Source organism: Armigeres subalbatus, chromosome 2 (genome assembly GCF_024139115.2).
Source record: "Armigeres subalbatus isolate Guangzhou_Male chromosome 2, GZ_Asu_2, whole genome shotgun sequence".
Lineage (NCBI taxonomy): Eukaryota > Metazoa > Arthropoda > Insecta > Diptera > Culicidae > Armigeres > Armigeres subalbatus.
This window is the reverse complement of record NC_085140.1, coordinates 305,742,950-305,758,017: the sequence shown is the minus strand read 5'-3', so window position 1 is coordinate 305,758,017 and position 15,068 is coordinate 305,742,950. Positions and strand designations below refer to the sequence as shown.

Genomic DNA, 15,068 nt, shown 5'->3' with positions numbered 1-15,068 from the left:
TCATACTGTAGATAAGGCCCGTGTTAGTCATAGCTCATACCTCTGAAAGCGTGATATACAAACTTAAAAAAATTTACAGTATACGGTAATTTTTTACCGAACTTTCAACAGCTGAACGTACGGTAATCTGTTCGGTAATCAAAAACATTACCGAACGTTCGGTACTTGAACATTTTGATAAACTGTCAAAAAATACCGTACAGTTCGGTAACAAAAAAATTTATGATCTGTCAAAAACTACCGTACCGTTCGGTAATTTTTGTAACGCAGGTACCGTACCAATTCGGTAATTCATTATTTTCAAACTTTAATAAATAAAACAATACTAAAATTGCAGATTATTTATTATTATTTATGTCCAGAAGAATGAATCAAAATTCACCGTATATTACACGACAAGTACTTAAACATGCTTAAATTAATGACTAGCTTTGTTGCTTCCAAATTACCCTTCCTTAATTAATTTAAAATTTTCTTGCTGTATATTCGAAGATTCCAAATCTTGAATGGATTTATGCGAATACGGACACAACAGCATGATGTTTGTGTACTATGCATTTTAGGGAATCAAAATGTGCATACCACCCATTGCAAGTGCCTCATGTGTAATCAAAAAATGTGTTCCAAAATTGTTGGTTTCTAAGGTTATGGCTGATTTGACGGTTGGACCCAGAATCATATCCAGACACATGTTCCGGTCAGAAGAACCGGAGAAACCTGAAAACAATTTTGATTGTGAAATAGTTAAATACAAGCTTAGGCCCGATTATACGAGCATCCTGGTTCTGTAGCTGCTGCTATACCTGTTCAATTGCCTTAAAACTCCGGCCACGAGATCAAAACTTCTTCACCGTCGATCACTATAACCGCAAGACTTTTGTTTCAGAAAATGGCTGACAGTTGAGTTAAGTTTACCGTACTTCGGCAATTCACATGAAATTTTACATTTTGTTCGGTAATGTGTTTACCGTTTTCAGTGATTGTGAATTTTTACCGAATAAATTGTTTTTTTTTTCTACCGAACACGTTAAATAAATTCAAGATTTACGGATCGTTCGGTAAATATTTAAAAATTTACGGTGAAACTGATCAACTGTACCGAAAAGTCGGTACTATTTCATGTTTACCGAAGTATTTCGTCAATTTTTTTACCGAACAGCAAAATCGAATCTAAGTGTGTAGTTTTGAAAATGTATTCTATTGAGTTTTACAGCTCAAGTAAGACACTCAAGGCACGCTCAGGTAGGAAGGGAGGAAATGTATAGACCGCTCATCGGACCGGATAGTCTGCATACCGTATCGAACGACAACGGCCAACGATGCATAAACTTTGCAGCCTCCCACGGAATGGTAGTTCGAAGCACTTTCTTCCCCCGCAAGAATATCCACAAGGCCACATGGAAATCACCTAATCAAGTAACGGAAAACCAAATCGACCACGTTCTAATCGACGGCAAATTCTTCTCCGGCATCACGAACGTCCGCACCTACCGCACTACCGACCACTACCTCGTTGCAGTATGTCTGGGCTCAAAACTCTCGACAGTGTACAACACGCGTCAGAGTCGTCCGCCGCGGCTAAACATTGGGCGGCTACAAGATGATAGACTAGCCCAAGACTACGCGCAGCAGCTGGAAGTGGCACTTCCAACGGAAGAGCAGCTAGGCGCAGCATCTCTTGAAGATGGCTGGAGAGATATTCGATCCGCCATTGGAAGCACCGCAACCGCTGCACTAGGCACGGTGGCTCCGGATTTTTTTAGGATTTTAGGAGAATAATGCAGCATGGGCGAGATTGATGCAACACCGCACGAGGGCGAACGAGGCACGATACAAACGTGCGCGGAACAGACAAAACTCGATTTTCCGGAGGAAAAAGCGCCAGCAGGAAGATCGAGACCGTGAAGAAACGGAGGAACTGTATCGCGTTAATAACGCACGAAAGTTCTATGAGAAGTTAAACCGTTCACGTAAGGGCCACGTGCCACAGCCCGATATGTGTAAGGACATAAACGGGAACCTTCTTACAAACGAGCGTGAGGTGATCCAAAGGTGGCGGCAGCACTACGAAGAGCACCTGAAGGGCGATATAGCAGACAACGGTGGCGGTATGGTAATGAACCTAGGAGCACGCGCGCAGAACATGCGACTTCCGGCTCCGAATCTCCAGGAAATCCAGGAGGAGATCGGCCGGCTGAAAAACAACAAAGCCCCTGGAGTTGACCAACTACCAGGAGAGCTGTTTAAACACGGTGGTGAGGCACTGGCTAGAGCGCTGCACTGGGTGATTACCAAGGTTTGGGAGGATGAGGTTCTGCCGCAGGAGTGTATGGAAGGTGTCGTGTGTCCCATCTACAAAAAGGGCGATAAGTTGGATTGTAGCAACTACCGCGCAATCACATTGCTGAACGCTGCCTACAAGGTACTCTCCCAAATTTTATGCCGCCGACTAACACCAATTGCAAGAGGGTTCGTGGGGCAGTACCAGGCGGGTTTTACGGGCGAACGCTCTACCACAGACCAGGTGTTCGCCATACGTCAGGTATTGCAGAAATGCCGCGAATACAACGTGCCCACACATCATCCTTTTACCGACTTCAAAGCCGCATATGATACAATCGATCGGGACCAGCTATGGCAGCTAATACACGAAAACGGATTTCCGGATAAACTGATACGGTTGATCAAGGCGCCGATGGATGGGGTGATGTGCGTAGTTCGAGTTTCAGGGGCATTCTCGAGTCCCTTCGAAACGCGTAGGCTTACGACAAGGTGATGGTCTTTCGTGTCTGCTATTCAACATCGCTTTGGAGGGAGTAATACGAAGGATAGGGATTGATACGAGTGGTACGATTTTCACGAAGTCCGTCCAGTTATTTGGTTTCGCCGACGACATTGATATCGTGGCACGTAACTTTGAGAGGATGGAGGAAGCCTACATCAGACTGAAAAGCGATGCTAACCGGATTGGACTAGTCTTCAACACGTCGAAGACGAGGTACATGATAGGAAGAGGCTCAAGGGAGGTCAATGGAAGCCACCCACCAGGAGTTTCTATCGGTGGTGACGAAATCGAGGTGGTTGAAGAATTCGTGTACTTGGGCTCACTGGTGACTGCCGATAACGATACCAGCAGAGAAATTAGAAGACGCATAGTGGCTGGAAATCGTACGTACTTTGGACTTCGCAGGACGCTCCGATCGAATAGAGTTCGCCGCCGTACCAAACTGACTATCTACAAAACGCTTATTAGACCGGTAGTTCTCTACGGACACGAGACCTGAACGATGCTCGTGGAGGACCAACGCGCACTGGGAGTTTTCGAAAGGAAAGTGTTGCGTACCATCTATGGCGGACGGTACGTGGAGGAGGCGAATGAACCACGAGTTGCTTTTGCTGTTGGGAGAACCATCCATCGTTCACACCGCGAAAATCGGAAGACTGCGGTGGGCCGGGCACGTAGCCAGAATGTCGAGCAATCTCAGAGGACCACTTAAAACTTGTGCCATGCGTAATCAGCTCATTTAATGAACATTATTGTTTTGGTTTTATTGGGATTCATTTTTATTTGCCATGTGCTAATACTCAACAAATAAGTTAAGACATCGTTGGAATTTATTTGTAGGGTCGCTTGGAAATCTCCCTTTCACAGCTACCGTCGTCCGGGGTGACAATGCAATACAAATTCATATTCCTTCTTACTATGACGCGATTTATATCATCACCAAAAATTACACTTAGCTCACTTTGAAAATGAATCTACTTCTAAATAAAACATAATCATGCCTGCCATATCCTAATGGAATTTAGTAGTCTACACTTTCGCCACTTTACGCTCAAGTTTGAAAATGAAATTAGCATCTCCAGAAAATTAGAACAAAAATAATCCTGCATGCATAGTTTCCATTGAATTTACCTGAATTTCTGTATCCAGAATATGAACAATAAAGTTTGTAGATGTATTGTACTACTGAAAGCACATACGGAGGCTTGGTTTATCCAACAAGACTCCCCACAAAACATGGCATTCATCGGCCTCGGAAAATACAATCAAAATGATCCTACCCCTACAATAACACGGAAAAATAAATCAAAATTACATGTGAAATCGTACCAAATGACTTGTGAAATTGGAAAAATCGAGAACAGACCACCACGGCTGCCACTGCCAACATCAGAGAAAAAAGCACTGCTGCTGCTGCTCAGCATTTCAGGCAGCTGCTTCCAACGGCATCATCAATAAAAAACAACAAGCTCCCGCGCAGTCTGCCAGTCACAGATCGTGCGGCTTCATTCCTGCAGGAGGGCTCGGTAACATTATTATTGGGACTACAAGCTTTCCAGCCCTGCCAGCGTGAACCGCCGGACGACGAAGCAAAGCCGAGGCCACTAGGAGGAACACAAAAAAGGCATTTTTTATTACATTATCCCCAACTGGTCCATACGAAACGAAATTGTTAGCTGGATGCATGCTTATTTCGCGTAGGGGGGGATGACTCAAAAAGAACGTGTTCGAATTTTATTAGTAATACAAGCAACACATTAATACGTATCCAGAAAAGAACCTTTATATGAACATCCGACGAATATATTGCAACTACTGTAAGGTAAATTTTACTATATTTTTCAATGGAGTTCTCAAAATAAAGATATTCAAGTGTTCATTTTGAATCACTTCTCCTTTCAGCATGTGTGTGTATGTAGAAAATTGGTGTGCACTTACCGTCATTTTTGTACCACCCGTTGAGGGGCGTTGGGAAAGCTTCCACGATGCACTGGAGCATGACGTGACTTTCGACCGGGGCGGCTACCAACTGATTGCCCGCCTTGACACTGGGTGGAACTACAGCAGGGAATAAAATGGCAGAAAAGAAGGGAAGCAGGTTGAATTGATGCTGATGTGCAGTGGTTATTTTATTGGTGCTGATTATGATGGGTCAGCTAGTAATGGTGGAATTTGAGTGGTTAGTGTAAATTGTTTATATAAATGGATTATTAGGGTTTGACTCCTAAACATTTTATGTAATTTCTATGGGTCGCCCTCGGATTCGGTTCTATTTGATGCTCTGGGCAAAATTTAACCCAAATCGATCAACGTTTTGCCGGTGCTAAACTCGTTGGAAGTTTATATGGAAAAATGTATACATAAACATCGAAAAACAGTGTAGTGCTCCGTTAGCTGAAGCATTCCAAAACTGAAAGCATTCATAAAAATAGACTATTCCAACAGGGAAACATAAAATTTAAAAATAAATAACAATCTGATAGCTCCATTTGCAAACAGCCAATTATTTTTCTATTCATGTCCTCTGATGAAAATTCACTTCTCCGTAATTCTCAGCCCTGTCATTTTGCTTCTAAAATCAGAGCAGCATTTTCTCGAAGAGGAGAAACACCATGGAAACAACTTACTATATTCGGTTCCACTCGGAAGCAGATCGCTATGGTCCCTTAGGGATGTCAAAGTTGTACTTGTCTTGGCAGAATGATGCTGCTAATTGACAGCAGCTACCAGTGCCAGATCAGATGCGGAAGCATCGAGCAAACAAAGGCATTAGATATTTTGTTCAATTCTCAAAGCTGCATATCATGACATTCTCGCAACAAACCAGCATCACCGTTTAATCCCTAATCAATCCTAATAATCAACTTACAGTTCACTTGCACGTCGTATCGTTTACTAACGGAGGGTGGAATCCCATTCGAAGCAATGCACAGATAGCCACCCATGTCGGTTCGTTGCACCTGGTTCAGCATCAACCGTTCGCCTTCGACGAACTTCACAACTGCAATGAAGAAGAAGGTTGAACACAATGAAGTTTAGTTTATGCTTTCAATATTGATTTATTACTACAATTGACAAGAACATGACTTGAGCCCACCTTGTTTCTCTCGGCCTTCGGTCCGCACCACGATGTCCTTACCGCCCTCTCGGCGCCACTGCACATTCGGAAGCGGCACTCCAACCGCTTGGCACAAAAGTTGAATGTTGCCACCCTCGTTGGCAACGCCTTCCTCTAGTGAGGCACTGTTCGGATCGTTGGTGTTGAGGATGTCCGGTGGGACAACAACCTCGAGGTTTCCGGACTGTCGATAAACAGATAAAGTGGAATAATTATTTTTGGGCTTCTTAGTAGAATCGATTAATCTAAATGTAAGATTAAGGTCCAACTGGTATCTAGCAACAGGCTTTGTATGGGAATTGTAGCAATGCACTTCGTCGGAAGCGGTCATTTGTATGTGCATTGTGCATTGCTGGCGAACTGTTCAGAGGCCTAAACATGCCCGATCAAGAATGCATAACAAAATTATAACAAGGGGAGTTATTTATTTCAGAAAAATAATGTAACAAAATGTGTTATAAAATTGGCTGGTTAGTTGTTAAAATAACAAAAATTATATCAAAATTCCCTCTAGCCGTAAAATAATTATATCAGAGGTTGTTACCTTCATTTCAACATTATAACAACCGTTTATATGATTATGAGGTACAAAAATCTACTTTCATGGTAATTGCCTACATCACGTATAAAAATGTGGTACGCTACAACGCCGGATTTCCATCCATAATGTAGGCAATTAACTTTGTACTAGCTATTAAGGTCTGAGGGAAGCTCTCTCGCGGTAGAGCGCTATTTTCGTACTAAAATGTCTATAACTTGGAATTGGGAACGAATTTCGCTTATCCCAACTGACAATCTCTTTGAAATTTATCAAGGAATGTTCCTACAAAATTTCATGGACCTACTATTTCCCAAATTTGAATTAAGCTCTAAATACTGAACTATTGTACAACTGAAATTTTGGCTTCTTAGTACTTTTCTCCAATGATTTGAAGCATAAAAGGAAAGAATTTTCCAAAACCCAGCTGACAAAAGTTTTGAATTTTTCCAACGATCATTTTGATGTAATAAAAAGTATATGTCACCGCAATAAATTTTGCAGGAAGCTCTTTTTCCTTCAACCAAGTTTTTTTAAATTCTATACAAAAGTTACCATTTCGGGAGAGCAGCCAACAACATATTTTCTTGTGGCGCACGGCAGGAAAGGAGCGATGAGAGCGATAGAAAGCCCGTCAACTTTGTATCTAGCGTGACACTAGAAAAAAGCGTATTCCTATTTGTGAACACGAGGATACCAAATATATTAACTGAAATCGAATATAGGAATGAGATGAAATAAACAATTGAAAATAAATAAGACAAATAAGAAAAATAAACAAATAAGCAAAATAAAGCAAATAAAACAAATAAAGCAAATATAACAAATAGGACAAATAAGACAGAAAAGACAAATTCCTACGGAAGTCCCTCCAGGTATTCCTCCAGAAGTGCCTCCAGAACTGCCTCCAGAAAATCCTCCGGGAATTCCTCCGGAAGTTCCTCCAGGAATTCCTTCGGAAGTTCCTCCAGGAATTCCTTCGGAAGTTCCTCCAGGAATTCCTTCGGAAGTTCCTCCTGGAATTCCTTCGGAAGTTCCTCCTGGAATTCCTTCGGAAGTTCCTCCTGGAATTCCTCCGGAGGTTCCTCCTGGAATTCCTCCGGAAGTTCCTCCAGGAATTCCTTCGGAAGTTCCTCCAGGAATTCCTTCGGAAGTTCCTCCAGGAATTCCTTCGGAAGTTCCTCCAGGAATTCCTTCGGAAGTTTCTCCAGGAATTCCTTCGGAAGTTCCTTCGGAAGTTGCTTCAGGAGTTTCTTCGGAAGTTCCTCCAGAAATTCCTTCGAAAGTTCTTCCAGGAATTCCTTCGGAAGTTACTTCAGGAATTCATCCGGAAGTTCCTCCAGGAATTCCTTCGGAAGTTCCTCCAGGAATTCTTCCGGAAGTTCCTCCAGAAATTCCTCCGGAAATTCCTCCAGGGATTCCTCCGGAAGTTCCTCCAGGAATTCTTCTGGAAGTTCCTCCAGGAATTCTTCTGGAAGTTCATCTAGGAATTTCTCCGAAAGTTCCTTCGGGAATTCCTCCGGATGTTCCTCCGGGAATTCCTCCGGAAGTTCCTCACGAAATTCCTGCGGAAAATCTTCCAGGTATTCCTCGAGAAGTTCCTTCAAAAGTTCCTCCAGAAATTCCTTCGGAAGTTCCTCCAGAAATTCCTTCGCAAGTTCCTCCAAAAATTCCTCCGGAAGTGCCTCCGGGAATTCCTTCGAAAGTTCCTCCGGGAATTCCTCCGGAAGTTCCTCCAGGAATTCCTCCGGAAATTGCTCCGGGAATTCCTCTGGAAATTCCTCCGGGAATTCCTCCGGAAGTTCCTCCGGGAATTCCTCCGGAAGTTCCTCCGGGAATTCCTCCGGAAGTTCCTCCGGGAATTCCTCCGGAAGTTCCTCCGGGAATTCCTCCGGAAGTTCCCCCGGGAATTCCTCCGGAAGTTCCCCCGGGAATTCCTACGGACGTTCCCCAGGAATTTCTTCGAAGTTCCTCCGGAAGTTCCTCCGAATTCCTCCGAAGTTCCTCCGAATTCCTCCGAAGTTCCTCCGGGAATTCCTCCGGAAGTTCCCCCGGGAATTCCTCCGGAAGTTCCCCCGGGAATTCCTCCGGAAGTTCCCCCGGGAATTCCTCCGGAAGTTCCCCCGGGAATTCCTCCGGAAGTTCCCCCGTGAATTCCTCCGAAAGTTCCTCCAGGAATTCCTGAAGTTCCTCTAAGAATTCCTCCGGAAGTTCCTGGGAATTCCTCCGAAGTTCCTCCGGAATTCCTCCGGAAGTTCCTCCGGGAATTCCTCCGGAAGTTCCTCCTGGAATTCCTCCGGAAGTTCCTCCGAATTCCTCCGAAGTTCCCTGGAATTCCTCCGGAAGTTCCCCAGGAATTCCTCCGGAAGTTCCCTGGAATTCCTCCGAAGTTCCCCAGGAATTCCTCCGGAAGTTCCTGGAATTCCTCCGAAGTTCCCCTGAATTCCTCCGGAAGTTCCCCGAATTCCTCCGAAGTTCCCAGAATTCCTCCGGAAGTTCCCCGAATTCCTCCGAAGTTCCCCGGGAATTCCTCCGAAGTTCCCCGAATTCCTCCGAAGTTCCCAGGAATTCCTCCGAAGTTCCCTGGAATTCCTCCGAAGTTCCCTGGAATTCCTCCGAAGTTCCCCTGGAATTCCTCGGAAGTTCCCCAGAATTCCTCCGAAGTTCCCCCTGGAATTCCTCCGAAGTTCCCAGGAATTCCTCCGAAGTTCCCAGGAATTCCTCCGAAGTTCCCTGAATTCCTCCTGAAGTTCCCCTGGAATTCCTCCGAAGTTCCCTGGAATTCCTCCGAAGTTCCCTGAATTCCTCCGAAGTTCCCCTGAATTCCTCCGAAGTTCCCTGGAATTCCTCCGAAGTTCCCTGAATTCCTCCGAAGTTCCTGGAATTCCTCCGAAGTTCCCTGAATTCCTCCGAAGTTCCCTGAATTCCTCCGAAGTTCCCCTGGGAATTCCTCCGAAGTTCCCTGAATTCCTCCGGAAGTTCCCTGAATTCCTCCGAAGTTCCCTGAATTCCTCCGGAAGTTCCCTGGAATTCCTCCGAAGTTCCCTGGAATTCCTCCGAAGTTCCCTGGAATTCCTCCGAAGTTCCCTGAATTCCTCCGAAGTTCCCAGGAATTCCTCCGAAGTTCCCTGGAATTCCTCCGAAGTTCCCCGGGAATTCCTCCGAAGTTCCCCAGGAATTCCTCCGGAAGTTCCCAGGGAATTCCTCCGGAAGTTCACCAGAATTCCTCCGAAGTTCCCTGGAATTCCTCCGGAAGTTCCCAGGAATTCCTCCGAAGTTCCCAGAATTCCTCCGAAGTTCCCTGGAATTCCTCCGAAGTTCCCTGGAATTCCTCCGGAAGTTCCCTGGAATTCCTCCGAAGTTCCCCAGAATTCCTCCGAAGTTCCCTGAATTCCTCCGAAGTTCCCCTGGAATTCCTCCGAAGTTCCTGGAATTCCTCCGAAGTTCCCCGGGAATTCCTCCGAAGTTCCCCTGGAATTCCTCCGAAGTTCCCCAGGAATTCCTCCGAAGTTCCTGGAATTCCTCCGAAGTTCCCTGAATTCCTCCGAAGTTCCCCAGGAATTCCTCCGAAGTTCCCAGGAATTCCTCCGAAGTTCCCTGAATTCCTCCGAAGTTCCCAGAATTCCTCCGAAGTTCCCTGGGAATTCCTCCGAAGTTCCCAGAATTCCTCCGGAAGTTCCCAGAATTCCTCCGAAGTTCACCTGGAATTCCTCCGGAAATTCCCCTGAATTCCTCCGAAATTCCCCTGGAATTCCTCAGAAGTTCCTCAGGGAGTTCCTCCAAGAATTCCTCAGAGTTCCCCTGGAATTCCTCAGAAGTTCCCCAGGAATTCCTCCAGAAGTTCCCCAGGAATTCCTCCAGAAGTTCTGGAATTCCTCCAGAAGTTCCCAGGAATTCCTCCAGAAGTTCCCCCGGGAATTCCTCCAGAAGTTCCCCCGGGAATTCCTCCAAAAGTTCACCCGGGAATTCCTCCAGAAGTTCCCCCGGGAATTCCTCCAGAAGTTCCCCCGGGAATTCCTCCAGAAGTTCCCCCGGGAATTCCTCCAGAAGTACCCCCGGGAATTCCTCCAGAAGTTCCCCCGGGAATTCCTCCAGAAGTTCCCCCGGGAATTCCTCCAGAAGTTCCCCCGGGAATTCCTCCAGAATTTCCCCCGGAAATTCCTCCAGAAGTTCCGCCGGGAATTACTCCTGAAGTTCCCCCGGGAATTCCTCCGGAAGTTCCTCCGGAAATTTCTCCGGAAGTTCGCCCAGGAATTCCTCCGGAACTTCGCCCGGGAATTCCTCCGGAAATTCCCCCAGGAATTCCTCCGGAAGTTCCCTCGAGAATTTTCCTGGAAGTTCCCCCGGGAATTCCTCCAAAAGTTCCTCCGGGAATTCCTCCAGAAGTTCCCCTCCGGAAGTTGCCGAGCAGCACAAGTCAGTCACAATCGGTTGCAGCAACTTGTTTGTGACTTAATCTGGTTACATACGAGCTGCAGTAACCTAAGTGGAACATGTGTGCTGCTAGGGCCCTTGGAAATTCTTCCGTAAGTTCCTCCAGGAATTCCTTCTATAGTTACCCTAGGAATTCCTCCAAAAGTTTCTCTGAAAACTTCTGGACGAACTTCTGGAGGAATTCCTGGAGGAACTTCCTGATGAATTCCTGGGGGAACTTCCGGAGGAATTCCTGAAGGAACTTCCGGAGGAATTCCTGGAGGAACTTCCGGAGGAACTTCCGAGGGAAATCCTGGAGGAACTTCCGAAGGAATTCCTGGAGGAACTTCCGAGGGAATTCCTTGAGAAACTGCCGAAAGAATTCCTGGAGGAACTTCCGAAGGAATTCCTGGAGGAACTTCCGAAGGAATTCCTGGAGGAACTTCCGAAGGAATTCCTGGAGGAACTTCCGAAAGAATTTCTGGAGGAACTTCCGAAGAAAATCCTGGAGGAGCTTCCAAAGCAATTCCTGGAGGAACTTCCGAAGGAATTCCTGGAGGAACTTCCGAAGGAATTCCTGGAGGAACTTCCGAAGAAATTCCTGGAGGAACTTCCGAAGGAATTCCTGGAGGAACTTCCGAAGGAATTTCTGGAGGAACTTCCGAAGAAATTCCTGTAGGAGCTTCCAAAGCAATTCCTGGAGGAACTTCCGAAGGAATTCCTGGAGGAACTTCCGAAGGAATTCCTGGAGGAACTTCCGAACGAATCCCTGGAGGAACTTCCGACGGAATTCCTGGAGGAACTTTCCGAAATTTTGTTTGTTGGTACATTCTGAAGATGATATATCTCTTATACTTATTTTCATTAAAAAGTTAGGTTTTCAAAATCTCACGGAATCTCTTCGGAACCACTGTCACTAAAAACCAATGGCCTGCCGGCAATTGCGCTAATTTTTTTGAATTTTTGCTTCTAGCTTCTTACTGCACACTTTAGTTTTAGATTAGAGCTATTGTCGTTTCTATTAGATTTTTAGCTGTTGTATCGGTATTAGTATTTTTTTCCTACGTGAATTTTTCTATTTTGTTTACATTCGATATGTGCCCTAACAGTCGTTTAACTTTAGTCATACCTATACTGCCGCTAACCGCAAGTCGAGCACATCTGTATATGGAGGCATACACGCTACGACATGTTGTACAACCTTGACTCCACCCCCAAGAAATTTGGTTCAGTCGGAGTAAAGTTAGACCGTCTGTGGGCAAGTTGTACGACCATTGAACAGTACAACTTGCCCACAGACGGTCCGACTTTACTCCGACCGGACCAAATTTCCTGGGGGCGGAGTCAAAGTTGTACAACATGTCGGAGCGTGTATGGGGCCCCTTAGACACATTTCCTCGAGTAGTCATACTACAATTAATTCCACATATTAAAATAATAATCTGAAAGACGCCTTGATTGCAATATCACGTAGCAAAATTAACAAGCTTTGAATCGCAAAAAGCTTTTCCGTGCCACCGCGATGGTTAGCCGAAAATTCCCACATCAAACGTCATATCATCAACAATACCGGGCACCTACGTGCTCTGAATTTCAATTCTATTCTGATATACTGACACGTTATCACAAAGTACATCGCATTTCTATCGGCGAGAAACAAGTTTGCAAGAAAGACAAAAAACGGTCCAACGATTGTCCACCCACCTGATGCCGCATCGGGTCCGTGTTGACTTGGCACATGTAACTTCCTGAATCGTTGAGCTGAACGTGCGAGATGTGCAGCTTCCAGGTATTGTGTCCGTTGTGCGTGACCGACAGCCTCTGATTCAGGGCCACCATGTGGGTGTGGATGGCCAGAATCGCTTTCGTGTCGGATTTTATCCATGCTACCTGCAAGAGAGGATGAAAAAAAAACGAAAAATAACGTCACATGAATAAAACCATGAGACACTACACTTCCATTCACTTATCGTCAGCAGCTGCTCGAACTCACCCCCCATGCCCATTGCTGAAAATGCGATCGCATGTTGGAATATGTGAAAAGTAGGTGAAACTGTTGCCATTGAACAACTGCGGAAGTAAAAGTTGCAACGATGAAACATTTATTTCGACAATTCCGATTTCGTGTTGGGCCAAAACTGCTGGTCATAGATACCAACTTCGAATTTTTTGAGAATAGTTTTACACATCATCTATCATGAATAAAATGCAGATATTTTTTCAATAGAAAAGCACGCTAGTTCATCCACCTAATGGTTGTATTGCTTTTTAGTTCTTTTCTAAGATATCATCCTCTGTAGATCAAAACACCCTTTTATGTAACATTTTTTTGAATGTATCAGTTAATAACAATTTAATAGCATAGAATCGAAAATAATTCCTGGTTGATTTTAACTTAATGCGATAAGTGATAAGGAACTTAGTTCCAATTCTGTTAATTGTTGCATTGATAGGTAAATGGTAGAAATAGTATAATAACTAAGTGCTTTGCCTCTTCTGAGTGACGCTTCGTCACCAGCTTCGTGTGACATCTCAAGGGCCAGACAATTTAAAACTTGGCATTGGAACGACGATCCACATTTTGTTTTGTCGTAAACGTACATCAATCATCCGTATTAAAATATGTTTCAACTAATCCACATCGCATACCCTTATTATTAACACACTTAATAAAAAGCCACTTGATTGCGTCCAAGTGTTTCAAGAACATGTACAAAGTTTTCAATTTTTGACCTAGTCACGCCAGATAAATTTCTCGTTTGATCCTCACACTTGCCACCCTGCTCCACTGAGCCAGAAGCCCCCTGCCTGTCCGGCAGCTGTGGTTTTCGTTCCGTCACCCGCACTGGGGTCAACTGCGTGACTTGGGACTTTCAGGCTCCCGTATCGGTATCTCGTTTTCGATCGGCTCGAAATTGATTTTAGAAGTTTATTAAAAGCGTTTTCGATTTTTCCCCTGGTGGCTCGGCCACTGGCTGTGCGAGCAGTTTAAATTGTGCCATTCGACATAGTCATTCCCCGTGCCAGGAAACTTTCCGGGAGAATGATGAGGCGACATCCGAAGCAGGCAAACCGTTTTTTGAGTACGTCCTTGCCTGGATCAAATGAATTCATTAATAACGTATTTTTCGAACGCTGGCTGGGGAGCTGGGGAGAAGCGTGATGCTTAGTTTTTGCGGTTGTTGGCAGTGGATCGTGAATGGAAATAATAAATTCTTTAGCATTTAAGTTTTTGCATGTCAGTCGGCTATGAGGGATTGAAATGGTTCATGTTTTCGTTTGTATAGCATTAATGGACTTTCCATGGTCGATAAGCGTTGAAATCAACAAAGACGCCATACGAAGCTAGCTTTTGCCAAACAACACCGGTAGATTCTGCGGGTGTTGTTTTCTCTTTTTCTCAGACTTAATAGGGTGAGACTAGGTTGCCACATTTAAATCTGTATTTTTGCCCCAGAAAATCTTTATTTCTGTATCTCAAGTCAAAAAATCTGTATTGAAAATTGAACCAAATTAAAGTCGTCTTTAATGAAGTTAGATTTGAAAGACATGTCAAATTGTCAATATTTAGCAATTTTTTTGCACATTTATTTCCATTGATTACAAATAAAGGAATACAAGCAACAATGTTTGCTTCCTCAAGGTTTAAAAATTGATCATTTATTCATAACATATGTCAAGGATCCATTATAGCCATATGCACAACAACTTTATTGGACTAATCTTCAGCCACACTGAAAAGAAGCACTGATAAACTGTTTCAAATCATTTCAGATATGATCAATGATAGTTAGACATGATTCTTAAGTATTATTTTTAGAGCGTTTTCCGAAACCACATGTATTAAAACATTATCTGAACATTTTCCGGATCATAATCTGATCGAATTTCAAAATCATTGAATTGCCAATTAAGAACAAAATCTACCAGAGACCATATGTTCTGTATTTTTAAATTGGAATTTAGTTAATCTCTAAATGGCTTTTAATAAGATAATTTTAGAGTAGCATAAAAGTAATTTACAATATCTTTTGGTACTAAAACCCTCAAGAAATCTGTAAAATCTGTCAATTTTGGCAAAAATCTGTATATCTGTATATACAGATTCTTGGTCACAGCCTTACCTCAGAAATCTGTAGAATACAGAAAAATCTGTGTATGTGGCAACCCTGTGTATAATGCTCCCTACCTGGCCAAAACGCCCCCTTTGATTT

At 44.1% G+C, this 15,068-nt stretch overlaps 1 protein-coding gene across 1 annotated transcript in view; it reads right to left on the bottom strand.

Annotated features, from left to right (window-relative positions):
* Positions 1-15,068, bottom strand: part of LOC134216685 (protein amalgam) — a 446,954-nt gene that overhangs the window by 21,088 nt on the left and 410,798 nt on the right. The window contains exons 6-9 of the mRNA XM_062695528.1: positions 12,559-12,744; positions 5,883-6,087; positions 5,655-5,786; positions 4,724-4,843 (exon numbers count right to left, since the gene is read on the bottom strand). Coding sequence (XP_062551512.1) covers positions 4,724-4,843; positions 5,655-5,786; positions 5,883-6,087; positions 12,559-12,744 — 643 coding nt within the window. The remainder of the gene's footprint in view (positions 1-4,723; positions 4,844-5,654; positions 5,787-5,882; positions 6,088-12,558; positions 12,745-15,068) is intronic.